This window comes from Ctenopharyngodon idella, chromosome 17 (genome assembly GCF_019924925.1).
Source record: "Ctenopharyngodon idella isolate HZGC_01 chromosome 17, HZGC01, whole genome shotgun sequence".
Classification (NCBI taxonomy): domain Eukaryota; kingdom Metazoa; phylum Chordata; class Actinopteri; order Cypriniformes; family Xenocyprididae; genus Ctenopharyngodon; species Ctenopharyngodon idella.
In genome coordinates this window covers 285,533-301,018 of record NC_067236.1, presented here as the reverse complement: position 1 = coordinate 301,018, position 15,486 = coordinate 285,533, and the positions used below count along the sequence as shown (strand labels likewise).

At 38.8% G+C, this 15,486-nt stretch overlaps 1 protein-coding gene across 3 annotated transcripts in view; it reads left to right on the top strand.

Annotated features, from left to right (window-relative positions):
- The window catches only part of kif6 (kinesin family member 6), a 204,618-nt gene that overhangs the window by 62,687 nt on the left and 126,445 nt on the right, over positions 1–15,486 (top strand). For all 3 annotated transcript variants that reach the window (XR_007925896.1, XM_051867843.1, XM_051867844.1), the window contains exons 7-9: positions 8,816–9,022; positions 9,672–9,815; positions 9,896–9,982. Coding sequence is in view for 2 of the 3 variants with exons in the window: in XM_051867843.1 (XP_051723803.1) it covers positions 8,816–9,022; positions 9,672–9,815; positions 9,896–9,982 (438 nt within the window). In the remaining variant the exon portion in view is untranslated. The remainder of the gene's footprint in view (positions 1–8,815; positions 9,023–9,671; positions 9,816–9,895; positions 9,983–15,486) is intronic.

Here is a 15,486-nt window from a genome sequence, read left to right as displayed (position 1 = left end):
GCCACCTTGAAGGCGATCCTCTGGGTCGAGTGGGTCCCCAGCACTTCCAGCTAAGATTGTATTCTGACTCCCTAGAGTTATATCCCTAGAGTGTAGGCTCTTTAGGAGCCTCCTTGGTACTTGCATTGAGCTTGGTCAATACTCGTCTCGGTTGAGTCCAGTGGGTACTCCCCTCGCATTGAGGGTCGTTCTTTAGAGTACTGCGCTTCCGAGGTCTGATCGGAAGGTTGAAGTTCTCTCGTGAGACCTTTCTTGGTAGGTCAGTATTTTAGGCTGAGGACCTCGCTCCCTGAGTTGGTCTTTAAGGTTTAAGAGGTTCTTGTTAGTAAGAACTCCCTTGGTAGATCAGCTCCTGTTGGAGCTGGAGGTACGTCTCTCATTAGGGACCCTATGTAGAGTACTCAGCCTCCAGAGTCCTTTATTTTAGAAGCGCTCTGTAGATTCTAGGTTGAGCAGAGTAACTCCCCTTGATTGCAAGGGTTCAAAGCGCTATGCCGAGTCCTGCTCCCCAGGATGCCCATCTCTATGTTCTGGTCTGAGTTGGTTACTGCCAGTTTGCAGTTCCTCTTTCTGGACCCCTCCTCTGGAGGCTAGTACTTTAGAGATTCTGTTTTGGTAACAGACAGGTTGCTGGCCAGACTAGGTTTCTACTAAAGTAGGACTTTACTCGTCTTAATTCAAAGCATGATATTAATTTAAACTTCAAATAAAAAAAGTGGCCATATGTTGACATACTATTATGGTGTGCCTGAACTCAACATCTGACATTTTTCAGTAGCTATGATCTAGTATTGCACTTATCAGTTGCACTCAAAAAAATAAATTTTCACTGTTGTTAGTTTCACTCAATCCATCCTTGTTCACGTTACTTAAAAAACTTGTGTGCACTCATGTTTAGGATGGAATTTTTGCTCGCAGTTCAATTGAATTTGATCAATGAGTTATTTTTGAGTGCATTTTGTACAGCAAATAGGTAATTTAATAAGGTAAAATAAGTCAATAAATGTGTTCACCTTACGTAATAAACATAACATTATTAAGTAAACTGCACATATAGATATTATCTAACTGACAATTTCAAATGAGTATGGCATTTATCAGTGTGGAAACACAGTGTGGAAAATATACAACAATATATAATATCGGTTATCTACTCAAAAATATATGTAGAATTTTAAAAATGTTGATGTGACAATTTGTCTGTTGGTCGCAGTGATGACACTAGCAGGAAGAATGCCCTTTGACCCCCAACGATTTTGCAGGCTGTTAAAGACCCTACAAGGTAGTCATTAATTAGGGCCCAAGCCACTGGTGGCGCAGGGCCCTCTTGATCCCCTAAGGATTATTATTAGGGCCAAAGTCCTGTAAAGGGCTGAAGGCCCTATTGTTTTCTTCAGGATTATTATTAGGGCCCAAGCCAAAGGTGAAGGCCCTATTGTTTTCTTTAGGATTATTAGGGCCCAAGCCCAAGCCACTGATGGTGCAGGGCCCTCTTGATCCTCTAAGGATTATTAGGGCCCGAGCACCAATGGTGTGAGGACCCTATTGGAATTGCTCCGTTTATTAGGGCCCGAGCACCGATGGTGTGAGGACCCTATTGGAATTGCTCCGTTTATTAGGGCCCGAGCACCGATGGTGTGAGGACCCTATTGGAATTGCTCCATTTATTATTATTCTTCTCCAAAGTGAATCGCTTTTTGGAGGGCCTAAACATGCTCGAAAACTCATGAAACTTTGCACACACGTCAGAAGTGGTGAAAATTTACGTCTGTTATGGGTTGCAGAATTAGGCGTGGCAAAATGGCTCAATAGCGCCACCTAACGAAGTGCCCCTCACGCTACATTTCACGTAGATTTTGAAATTCGGTACACACATTTAACAGCCCAATACCTACAAAAAAGTCTCTTGGAGCAAAATCTGAAACCGAACAGGAAGTCCGATATTTTGAATTAACTTGCCATTTTTCCCATTTCCAGACGTTGTACTTTAACGAACTCCTACTAGAGCTTTAATCAGATCAATGTTTAGCTATAGCGGCAAGCCGTAAGCTAACTTGCATTAGCTGTGGCGCAAGCTAGCGATCAGCGTACTGTGGTTGCTGTTTTTAGGTGCCATTTTTTTATTGTGATGACACCGAAGAAAAATCCAGCCGTGGAGGAGACGGAGGACATAAGAAAGACACTTGATTTTCTTTCCCAGGACATAGGAGCTATAAAGACTAAACAGGATAAAATTCTCAAACTGGTGGAGGAAGTCACACAGTTACGAATTCAGATCGAGGAAAGGGACAAGAAAATAGCGGAGCTGGAGAGGAAAGTGGAGGATTTGAAGCAATACTCCAGGATCAATGACGTAATTGTGACTGGGCTCAAGATAAAACCCCGCTCATATACTCATGCGGTGACTGTTGGCAGTGAGGATGAGCCCGGAGACCTGGAGGTGAGCTCCGCGGAACAACAGGTGGCGGCCTTTCTTGCGTCCAGGGATATACATCTGGATGTGGACTCAATCGAGGCTTGTCACCCTCTCCCCAGGAAGAAAGACAACAACACACCAGCTGTGATCCTCAGGTTTGTCAATCGGAAAAATAAGATTGCACTGATGAAACAAGGAAAAAAGCTGAAAGGTACCAATGTATACTTGAACGATCACTTAATCAAGAGAAATGTAGATATTGCTAAAAAAAAAGCCAGATACTTAAGGAAACAAAACAAAATTCAAAATACTTGGGTTATGAACTGTAAAATATACATCAGACTGAATGGTTCACCTGAACAGGCTAAAGTATTGATAATTAAAGACATAGAGGACTTGAAAAAATATGAATAAAGATAATGTTTGTTTAATGAGGGGGAAAAATGCTTCTGTGTATACTTATACAATGACATCCAATTATAATTCATCTATTACAGATGATAAGGACATAGGGTTACAGCAAAGGATTCTGGACTAGAGCACTTGGAACTGAAATCAGCTGAATACACTGAAGATAAAACACTAGACTTGGAAGATCAATTAGATCCTGATCATTTGTTTCTATCGTCTAACAATATTAATTGCAACTACTACTTTGAAGATGATTATAATAACACTGTTAAGTCTGAAGGTAAATTTTCAATTATTCACTTCAATAGTAGAAGCATGTATGCAAACTTCAATGCTATCAAAGAATATTTACACATTTTGTGCAGCCATTTAGTATTATTGCGCTTTCTGAGACATGGTTTAATGACGACAAGGATGTTGATTTTGAGTTAAAGGATTATAATCTAAATTATGTAAACAGAACAAACAAATCAGGAGGAGGAGCTGCGTTATATGTTCATAAAAAATTCTAATTTAAAGTAATTGAAAATATGACATTAACAATAAATGATATACTTGAATGTGTATCAATAGAAATTATCAATGAGAAAAAGAAAAATTTTATAGTAAGTTGTGTATACAGAACACCAGGCTCAAGTTTGGAAATAATTGCAAATTGGATGGAGAAAACATTCTCTGCAATAAGTAATAAGAAAATATTCATTTGCAGGGATTACAATATTGATTTGATCAATCCAAATAAACATACATCAGCTGATGAATTTATTAATAGAATGTACAGTACCGTAGCCGTCAACTCGGGATCAGGCTCCGGCAATGCTACGGTCCCGGAGGGAGGCAGCGCAGCCGAGTTTTCATCTCCCAAGGACTCCAGCTCACCTTCCGATGCCGTGATCGACATCTGCTCATCCGCCGGCACACCGAAGGAAACGGATGGTTGCTCCGTAGAGGGACCAGCACGATCCTCCGGCAACACCACAGACTGCAGTGTTGTTGAGGGGAAAGGGGCCCGCGGAGCGGAGCTCGGCGGGGAATTCCTCACCGTGATCCTTAAGTCACCCTTCCTACACACCGACGTGCCGCTCCCCTGCCCGGAGCCAGAGAAAATGGCCGAATGTGGCATAGGGGAGGGGATCCCCGCTTCCTGAGAACCAAGGAAAGAGAGTCAAGACCTCAACACTGAGATAGTCATGTTCCCGCAGTGAGAACATGAGCTATCCACAAAAGCTGCCTCAGCATGCTTGAATGCCCAGGCATGTGAGACAGCGATTGTGACCATCAGCGGGGACCAGAGAACGACCGCATCCAGTAACGCACAAAATGAAATGACATCTTGAAAAAGACGCAGGGTTCGTCTCTGAAGCTCTTTTAGAAGGGGGAAATTCAGCTCTTGTTCTTTGTGCTGAAGCACACAGGGAACAACTGCGATGTGACTGCAGGTACACACTGATTGCCTGACAGTCACACACACAGAGGCAAACCAAACAGGGCAGAAAACAATGCTGTAAAAACAGCAGTTCAAAGCTGTATAATAGCTCGAGGAAGCTCACTTTGTGAAAGCTCGCAGCTTCGCTGTAGGGTGCCTTAACACTAGCACTACAACAAAAGGCTCTTCACAGGCTTGAGAAGTTCACTCTCAGTCAATAGCAGGAACACAACAGGTTGGCTCCGAAGCAAAAGACAGAGTGCGATTGCATCCGCTTCCCTATTTATACCCACCTGGCGGGGGCGGTGCGCATTATGCAAATATCGCACGCCAATTCCATTGGCTTGTTTAGTTTCACTCAAAGCTGATAGGGCTCTCTGGCGATATCCAAATTCGTCGGTCACTACTGACGTACATCGAACGTGACCGACTGAAAGGGAACCCCAACATGTCTGGACATGTCCGCAATATGTCTGGACATGTCCACAATATCTCTTGATTATCTCTTGATTTGATCTGACTGTTTCTTTATTATTAGAATCTTATTTTTGTCACCTGCACATAGAGAGAACGTATTGACAAGTTTCATTAAGCAGGCCTCGAGTAACTCTTTTAGTGTGTAAACAATTTAAAAACTGTAAGATTAAAATGTCTGGTATGTAATGCAATAGAAAAAGAGTAAAAATCTTAACTCAAATGGATAATAAAACAACTAGATTAACTTCAGTAGGTGTCAGAATTGAAGTGTCATTTTTGGGGGCTCCCAGACTAGATGGAGTCAGCTCTCCGGGGAAGGAAGGAAGAAAGGGAGGAAGGAAAGGAAAGGAAAGGAAATTAAATGAAAGGAAAGGAAAGGAAAGGAAAGGAAAGGAAAGGAAAGGAAAGGAAAGGAAAGGAAGGCTTTGTTCACTGAATAATAAACCATTAGAGGTGTTATACCCATCCTGACTCCCTTTTAATTGTTTGACACATTACAAACTAATTGTATCCACTGACGGTAATGGGCCGGCCCCCCAGCAAAGCTGGAAAACAGACTCATTTCAGTTTAGCAAACTGGACTGCTTGCATCACAACTCAGCTCAGGTAAGATCTCTTTTAGACTAAAGTACTTTTTTAAGCTGGAAAACAAACTTCTCTTAAAGCTTTCAAAATACTTTTTTTTATATAATTTCTATTTCTTTTACGTTTAAAAGAGTTGGTATCACTAAATGATTTTAAGGGTATTTTAGTAGGTTATTAGGGTATAAGGGTATTTCTAGTTTCTGAGTCATTTGATTGTAATTGTTTTTGAGTGATTTTGTGTATTTCTGTATATGTAAATTAATGTATTTGTTATATGTTCAACTAAATGTGCTGCCTGCCTTAGAGATTTTAAATCTCAAGAGTTTTATTTCCTGGTTAAATAAAGGTTTAATAATAATTAAACAATTTCAGTTTATTTCATCTTATTTCATATAAACACTATTTCATATGCTTTATTTAATACTGTTTCATATAAACACTTTCATATGTTTCTTTTAACAACAGCGCTTCTTATTGATTAACCCCCTGGAGCCGGCGGTTGCGCCGGCGATACCACCTTGCTTTTTTTCTAATCAGTATGAAAGAGACTCAAAATACTCTGTCAATTTTGCACATACAATTAAGAGTTATACACCATTTTAATCTGTGAAATATCTTCTTTTATTTGTGTACACTCAGAGTAAAAACAAAATGTTGTGCTTTTTGCAAAATAAAGAAAACTAACATGATGCGTGATCAGTCATCTCCCTCTGAACAAAGTCCAATCTGATAGTTCTCAGAAAATGAAATGTAACTTAGTGAATACTAATCACAAAAAAATGAGACTTATGTCTAAATAAACGTTGAAATGTCAGGTTTTAAATTGTGTAAGTCAAATTGAAAACAAATATTCTCGGTTTATGTAATCTGTATGAAAAGAGAGCCATGTCAGACGTCCGTGAGTCAGCTCATTATCCACTAATTCGGCCACGCCCACTTAGTTCCTGTAATGTCGCATGGTATGCCTGTTCTTCTAACGAGACATTTGTGGACTAAATGTGCATAGAGCGCCCTCCGGCTGCAAGTATGAATTGAAAACACAGTATCCAGCGCTCATAGTGCTGACAATAAATATTGAATAAATATTACTCCTCTGTATAGAAAATTGACATAAACATAGAAGAATCCATCAATATTTCTCCAAATGTGCATGCTTTTAAGCTAAAAGCCCTGATGGATGTTGTTTTGTCAAAGGTAGCGACTCCGTTTTTCATATTCATAACTCCTGGCGCATAGGCTATTAACAAATTATGGTCACTATAAGAGTAAAACAGAGGTCAAAATGTGAAGCTTGAGTCTTAGATCTTTTTAATGTATAGTTTGTTAACTGCACATTAACATTTAGGCTATATAATATAACAAATATAATAGCCTATATGAAATGCCATAGAGGTAACATAAATGTTCAGATGCTTTGCATCACAGAAATACATTATATTTTAAAGTATATTAAAATATAAAACCATTATTTGGTTTGAGACTTCTTTTAAAAACATTATAATAGTAATGCGTCCAATCTTTTGACTGGTACTGTAATTTAAAATAGACCTATACAAAATTTTATTCACATGATGTGCAATAATACGTGCATGCATGAGATCACAAAAATCATGTTTTTTTTTGTCAAGAGTGGACATTAATAATGTTATCAACATGATCACAGAGGGTTTTTTCACATAGCCTACCTGACTGAAAGGGCTCATTATGCAGGTCATTATGCAGGTCTTTGTCTTCTCAGGTGTGAATCTCAGCATTATTCATGAAGATTCACGCCTCCATGCATACTGTGTTTCTTGACAAAAAGTATCTTACAAAATTTAAATCAATATACTGTTTTATAGTAGGCAGGATAATTTTTACATCATTTTGAAGCAAAAACTCTAGTCTACAACCTCCAATACCCAGAAATCTTGTGAACACAAATTTTGTATTTATTTTTTGGCCTTATTTCAGTGACTTAAGTTTTTTGTTTTTTCAATAACCACGCATAAACGTTATTCCTTCAAAAATACAAACATGTACATACATGTTCCTTACATAATATGGTAGCCTAGTTTGTGCTGAATACAGTTGTAATGACACCCTTTCCGTTAATATGTTTATGAACAACTGAAAAAAACACAAATGTCAGGGCATGTCAAAACTTCTCCAGGGCCCCAAAAATCCTCAGACCCCAGAGGGTTAATCTCGTTTGTATTGTTTCATTCACAGACATTATGGCTGGATGCTGCGTATTTTGACAAAAACATTTCCCTGATCTGCAAATTCAAGGACATGTGATTGTGAACCAGCTAGAGACATATTGCACCCACCTGTATGAACATCTTGAGTTTTTTCATGTTTGTATATGATTATACCTGTCATCAACAACATCTGAGGATTAGGATAAAGACTCCTTGCACTTTATTACAGGAGAGATAGAGAGATATTTATTCAATGTTATTAGACCATTTTATTAGGGCTTCATGATTTATCATGATTAAATCATACACGATTTGGCAAAGGCTGTGATTATTTTATGTGCAGCTTGTCAGAGCTGTACGGCCATCAGGATATCCTGATGAGTTATTCCATGTTTCACTCTCTCTCCATCACAGTATGTTATTTTTTAGCTGTGTAGTATTCCTGTTTTCTATGTTTGTGAAACTCTAACAAAAATTTTCTTTGGGAGAATAATTTAATTCTGTAAGTCGTCTTGAGTTTTCTCATGTTTGTATATGATTATACCTGTCATCAACAACATTTGAGGATTAGGAGAAAGACTCCTTGCACTTCATTACAGGAGAGATAGAGAGATGTTTATTCAATGTTATTAGACCATTTTATTAGGGCTGCACGATTTATCGTGATTAAACCACACGCGATTTGGCAAAGGCTGCAATTATTTTATGCGCAGCTTGTCAGAGCTATACGGCTCTATGATCAGTAGTAAATGCTTCTACATCTGAAAGCCAGAGGGCGCTCTTGCACAGTAACTCCAAATATGCCCTGCCGCAGAAGAAGATAACACTCATCATATCGCTGTAGCTGAATAAACAGAAGATTGAAACGCTTTGATTCATTAAACATGACTAATAAACACACGACTGCCTTATTCTGTGTAAGAAGCCACATCATCTCACATAAGGATGCTCAACTGTCGTTATGAAGTGAGTTTGGAGTAAAAACATGTTATTAAATGTTGTCTTTTGTTGGACAAGATGTTAATAAATGCTTCTCATGTCTGGAAAGATGCTTGACGCGTGTTGCTTTTTCAAATGTACATTATAAGCAACTCAAACTTGCAGTGCTTTCAGATGGATTAGCATTTGGAGCCAAACTTCATTGATAAGCTGCGCATTCAAAAAAAAAAAAAAATTTAAGCGATAAGCAATTAAGTTCAATGTTATTTTTCGTATCGTGCGATAAATCATGCAGCCCTACATTTTATTGCTATTTGCTGTAATGGTAGTTCATTTTACTCATCCCTGGTCTCTATCTACATATTCATCTTTTTGTAGACTCCCATGAACGAGGCTTCTACACGGTCTCACTGCATCTTTACCATTCACCTGTGCAGCAAAGAGCCGGGCTCAGCCACGGTACGCTGCTCCAAGCTCCACCTGGTGGACCTGGCTGGGTCTGAAAGAGTGGGAAAGACTGGTGTGGGAGGTCAAATCCTGACAGAAGCTAAATATATTAACCTCTCCCTGCACTACTTGGAGCAGGTAGTAGGACTTTCTTTGTTATAGATGCATTTATTTGATACAGTATAACAGCAATATTGTGAACAATTTAAATTGTTTTGTATTTGAATATATTTTAAAATGTAATTTATTCCTGGGTTAGCAAATTGGTCACTTTTGATAACTTTTGACTTTTGATGCATAATAAATGTATGTGAATAAAAGTATTAATTTCTTTTTTACAATATTACAATTTTTTTTACTGTATATTGGTTAAAAAATGCAGTATTGATGAGCATAAGAAAAAAAAAAACATTAAAAATCTTACCGATCCCAAACTTTTGAACAGTAGTGTGTTATCTGACTCTGAGCAAGTAAGTAGCATATCTGCTGCCAAAGTAGCCAGACCTTTTTTTTCTGTTCACAGACATAACGTAAACACACAAGGACAAACAACATAAACATAAAATTCGTCAAGGTCGACCCAGCCGCTCAAAATATAAATCATTAGTCTAAGATTTTTCATGTACTCACTCAGTGAAATTTTGTTTGAATCTTCCATAGTGTACTCTTAACCAAAAATTATGATTTGAAAAATATTAAAATTTAAATAATTGTGAATATACTGTTTATACTGATGTAACCCTTCTGGGTTTGTAATTTGGTGGGCTTCAATTGCTTTCTGGTTTAGGTCATCATGGCCCTGTCAGAGAAGAATAGGTCCCACATCCCCTATCGCAACTCCATGATGACCTCTGTGCTTAGAGACAGTTTGGGTGGTAACTGCATGACCACCATGATCGCTACTGTGTCTGTGGAGAGGAAGAACATTGCAGTACGTCTCTTAACTTCAATTTAAACATTTTTCGTGCATGAAAGGCAATATATTTTTTTAAATCTCTCTTTCTCTCTCAGGAGTCTATGTCCACTTGTCGTTTTGCTCAGAGAGTGGCTTTGATTAAGAATGATCCTTTGCTTAATGAAGAACTGGATCCTGCTCTGGTGGGTCTGACATTATTTTATTTCTTTAATGATGATGTAATTTCACAGATGTTAGAATACTTTCTTGCATAATGGGCAGGGGTAAATTTAAATAAGCCATTCGTAGGTTAAATTCCTAGGAATTGCCAGCCATAAAAACAGTTGTTAACGTGTTAACGTGCAGTCGCATTTACCATTGTTCTCTGAAATTTTGCGGGCAAATTCCAGTCTTTTCAAAAGGAATCCACATGATCCACATGCAAATGTTGCAATGTTTTTCATGGATTTGCTGCACTGACCAACAGAAAGCTGCTTGGTTTGGCATAAAATTGACAGTAAATGCAGATTAATTACCTGGTTTTACATTCTAGTTCTGTTTTTGTCCGTTTTGGTTTAATTTTCATTCTGTTCCCTGTTCTGGTATATCTGAGGTCTGTTTGCTAGTTAGTGTCCATGGTTATTTATTAGTACCACAATTGTTTTTAGTTCTGTTAATTATTCTAATTATATTTAAGCCCTTCGTTTCCCCTGTTCATTGTTCTGTGTCGTCTTTGTTTTACTTGATTGATTTATATATATGTGATCCCACCTGTGAAAACCTAGCTTTTTTTTTTTTTTTTTTTGATAAAATCATCCTACATAATTTAAAGAATAGTCTGTGTATAATATAACCTTGATATCTTTAATATTGATGAAGACCAGGTCAAAGATTTCCTCAATTTCAGGCTCAGAAAATCATGTTTTTGAGAAATTCCAATGTAAAAATAAGCTTGTATTTAAAACTGCATCACATTTGAACCATAATTATCCTGACTATGTGCCATAAACCATATTAAAACTTAGATACTCACATTTTCAGTGATATGACACATTTATTGGAAAATTCTTAAAAGTTTTGTAAAACAAGTCTATTTATTATGATGTTCATGTCCAAAAAACATTAAACATTGAAATGAATGGGGGTACCACAAGAGCTTGATTTACCAAATCAGTTCACTGTAATGATTTGTATAACTTGATTAGTAAAATGAAATATCAGTAGAAAATGTTAGTAATATATAAATTAATTAATATATAAAGCATCAATAGAAAATCTCATTATCACTTTCTGGGCTATTGTGTAACAAAAAAAAATAAAAAAAAAAATAAAAAAAGCCCTACCAAGTTAACAGGTCAGTCTCAAACTTTGTACACACAGTTAGTCATAACTGTGAATCTTCACTTCACTTCCCTCACGATTCGATTAGATTACAATTCATAGGGTAATGATTCGATTATAAAATGATTCTTGATACATCACAATGCATCTTTTCCTTCAATTATTTTATTATTAATAAATACTATTTTAACAATCACAATATAGCCTAGCTCTTTTTGTTAGGCCTATTTTATCTTTGTTAATAAAAATAAGAGCAAAGTAAAAATAATCAAATGTAAAAATAATCACTGCATAGTCTTTAGTGTATACATTACAAATAAATGGATCATTATCAAAGATACAAATGTTGTTAAGTCAAGAGCAGTGAGTGATTCCTTCTTTTCTTTTATTGTTTGAATATCATTAATATTAAAGACCTAATGCACGGAATCTAATATAATGTTAACTTACGCGTCAGATGTGTTTCCCCAACTGTTCTGCAACTGTTTTCTCACCAAGACAGATATTTTGAATACTGTAATTCTGTGTGTATCTGACCGTTCAAAAGAGAGCTGAATTTGGAATCGCGCACTGTCTGAGAAAGGTGGCTTTCTGTTCCTTGCACTTCATACGTGCTGCCATGTCAGATAGGGAATTCATCAACTCAGTGCATCAGCATCCAAAGACCAAATTATTTCGACAAGTAGCAGGCATAAAATGTCCTTAAAATAAGCTGATTATCTTGGCAGAATGTTAAGTTACAAAACAATTGAGCTGTTCCTGAAATTTATAAATGAAAATTTGAGTACTGTATCTCGAAGCCCTTGGTATAATCTATCATTTACAGCTATAAACAAAAATGACCTATTTACATCATTTTTATTACTATGACTACTTTGACGCTCTTAATCTCATAATTAGATTATGCGACTTTAGCCGGAGTTTCACAGGTGGGGTCACATATTTCCTCTGTTCTCCTGCATTTCCTGCGTATTGTTATTAAAGACTTAAACCCCCGGTTTCACAGACAAGGCTTAAGCTAGTCCCAGACTAAAATGCATGTTTGAGCTGTTTTAACTGAAAGCAACTTGCACTGACACATCTTAAAATATGTCAGTGCCATTGTTTTGTCTCAAGATGCACACCAGTAATGTTTTTTTCTAGTGTACGTTTATAAAAGCTGCTTAAATATCCTAATTGAACTAATGCTTAATCCTGGTTTAGGCTATACCCTGTCTGTGAAACTGGGCCAAAGAGTTATTGAATTTTCCTGCGTCGTGCTATTTGTGCAAACAAGCCCTGACAGAACATGGGACCTCAAAACAAAACTAAAAGGGACTTACCAGCTGTCCAGTTGCTCTGTTTAGAGCAAAAAGAGCAAACCCTTAAGGACCACACAAAGGACATTTTAAACCTGGCATGCCTCACTACCCAGATTGCTGGCTTTGCATCTTTTACAACACCAGACTCAGCAAGCGATCTAAGGCATGCCTGCCCGGTAATGGTCCTCTGGGGAATTTCACCACGTTTGTGGTGTGGGTGCTCGTGAACAACAGATCAGCTTTCACCGTCTGCCCTGCTGAGGAGGACATCACTAGCCACACTCCAGATCTAGAGCCCAACCAGCCGCCTCCCACACCCTGCACTGAGCCTATGCCAGAGCCACTGCAGACACGGAGCCTGCCATTATGTCAGCACCAGAGACAGCACCTAAGCCAATCATTGCCCCGGAGCCCAAAATCTCATGAGCCGGCAGTATCGTTCATCCAAATGGTTGTGCTAGTGGAATACAAGGGTACAGAGGGAAGCCTGGCCCACACTCCTGTTGCTGAGGGTGAGTTATACCTGGCTTCTGGGAATTATGAAGAAGTAGAAGAGGATATCAGCTCCAAGTCTTCTGTGTCTCCGCTGGCACTGTCCAGCTGCAAGTCTTCTGGATCTCCAATGGTCCCACCTAGCCTCCCTCTCCTGCCTCCTCTCCCAGACAGTTCCTCGGCTCCTCCTCCATTTGCTCCATGGATGCACCTCGGATTTTCCGGTCTCCAACTCCGCTATGGCACGTGGATCCACTGTCTCCACCTCGGGTCGCCGAGCCCATCACTCCACCTTGGTTCAGCTACCAGTGGCTCGGTTCAAGACTCCACCTTGGCTCCTGCTCGTCACTTCTGCCTTGGCCTCCAGGACCTTCTGTGTCACCTGGTCTCATTTGCTCTTCGGCTCCGCCTGGGTCTCCACCTCCATCAGCTCCATCTCAGTCTGTCATCCCCCTGGTTCTGTCTGCGATGTCTTTACCATGGCTCCTCTCTTCCTTGATTCCATCCCCACCTTGTTCCTCCTGCTTTTGTCTCCTCCCTGGCTCCTTCCACTATTTTCGCCACTCTAATTTCTCCCGCTGTCATCTACTTCTGTGTCCTGCCCTTCGACCGGCCCCTTGTCCTATTCCAAAGCCCCCTCCCTCCCTCCCTCAGTTTGACAAATTATGGTGCGAGGATGCGCCTCCCAGTAGGGTGGAGTTTGTGTTATGTTCTAGTTCTGTTTCGGTCCATTTTGGTTTTGCTTTCATTTGTTTACTGTTCTGATTTATGTTTGCTATTTATTAGTTCCACGTCTGTTTTTAGTTTTGTTAATTACTCTGTGTGTATTTAAGTTTTTTTTTAAGTTTCCTTTGTTCATTGTTCCATGTCATCTTTGTTTTAATTGGTTGATAAAATATATGTGTGCCTCTGGCTGTCACAGCATCCATTCCAGTGCAGACACCGTGTAACAAGTTCACTATCATAACGCTTTTCACTATACCCTTACACAACTACATAGATTGCCACTGCTGCTATTAATGATATTTACTACATGCAATACTGAATTTGATGCTGTTTATACAATTTGCAGTGTTGCAGTATGATTTTGCTCTGCATGCTGCTGCTGTTAATACTATTCACAAACATTACGATCTGATGATGTAAATGATGTTATCTGTGGTAGCATACTTGCTAACAGTGAATTTTTTTTTTTTTTTGCAAATATTGTCTACTTATATGCTAATATTATTAGCAACATTATAAATAGCTATAAATGCTGCTGCTTGGTAGCAAAATCTCTAACATTACCGTCTGAATTTGTTGTGCATGCTGCTGCTGTTATATCTTCGCTACATGCAATCTGAATTGCTACTACTGTACTAAAGTACTATATTTGATATATTATATTAGCAAATTTGATAGTGAATCCTATGTAAAATATATATAATGTCACTTCCGAACCTCGTGGCGTGAGACAGACTGTGTCCTCACAGCAGCATGAACTTATTCAATGAATTACATAGTAGAGTCCCAGGTTTCCATGGGAACCGGAGTCTCCAACAGCAGCTGCAGCGACGCAAAGACCTACCAACCAGCGATTAGCTGTCCTACCCAGAAGGCGGGACCAATTCCGCCACTCTGCACGCCACAGTCTATCCCACCCATAAGCAAAAGGAGTGAACTTCTCCCTTTACAAACACAGAACTGTCACTCATTTCAACCCGTAGCGATCTCAGAAAGCCCTGCTACATCAATGAGCTGTCCACACTGCACAATGATCTCCCATTCACTCGTCTGTTGTTAAGGCAAATACCCCAGCGTTTTGAGCAGTGAGTGATTCTGACTGATATAAACACCTCGGATGGCCACACTCAGGATCTCTACATGATCCTTGATCGACCACACTGCCCTCCGCTGCAAAATGTGCCGTAAACGCAAACAATGATGATATCCAGAGTGCAAACACGGATATCAGTGTGCATTTGCCAATTATATAAATACAGCCACAAATAGGGTGCTATTCTTTTCGTTTGAGAAACACCTGGAAAACTGCCTTGACACACTCTAGATAAGTTGAAATGATGTTATAAAATTCTTACGTGACAGCAGTGATGTCACTTACCTTAAACCTAATAATATATGATGATAAGATATCCGATTAGCATGTTCATCCTGTAGTTATGAAAATAGTTTATGTACAAATATTTCTCTGCCTGAATACAGCTGCTTGCGTGCTTCGTATGTAAATAGGTGAATACATTGTTAGCATTTAATCATGATAATGTCATTGCATGATTGATTCCTTAGCCAACACATGACTCTTTACGCATTTAGCAAGACACAGTGTCTAACGTTACGTCTGCTAGTGTTCAGTTGCTGTTGATATTGCAATTTGATTGTTATACATGCTGCTGCTGTACAAAACTAGGATTGCTGTAGCTCCATTTGATATACGAATACAAGCGAAAGCCTATTTCACTTGAAGAGTTCAGCAAAGCTTATTCCTGTATCCTCATGCAACTACATTGTCTGCTTACTGCTGCAGCATAAAAGCAATAAGCATATTTGCTAGCTGCTAACATACCCAGCAA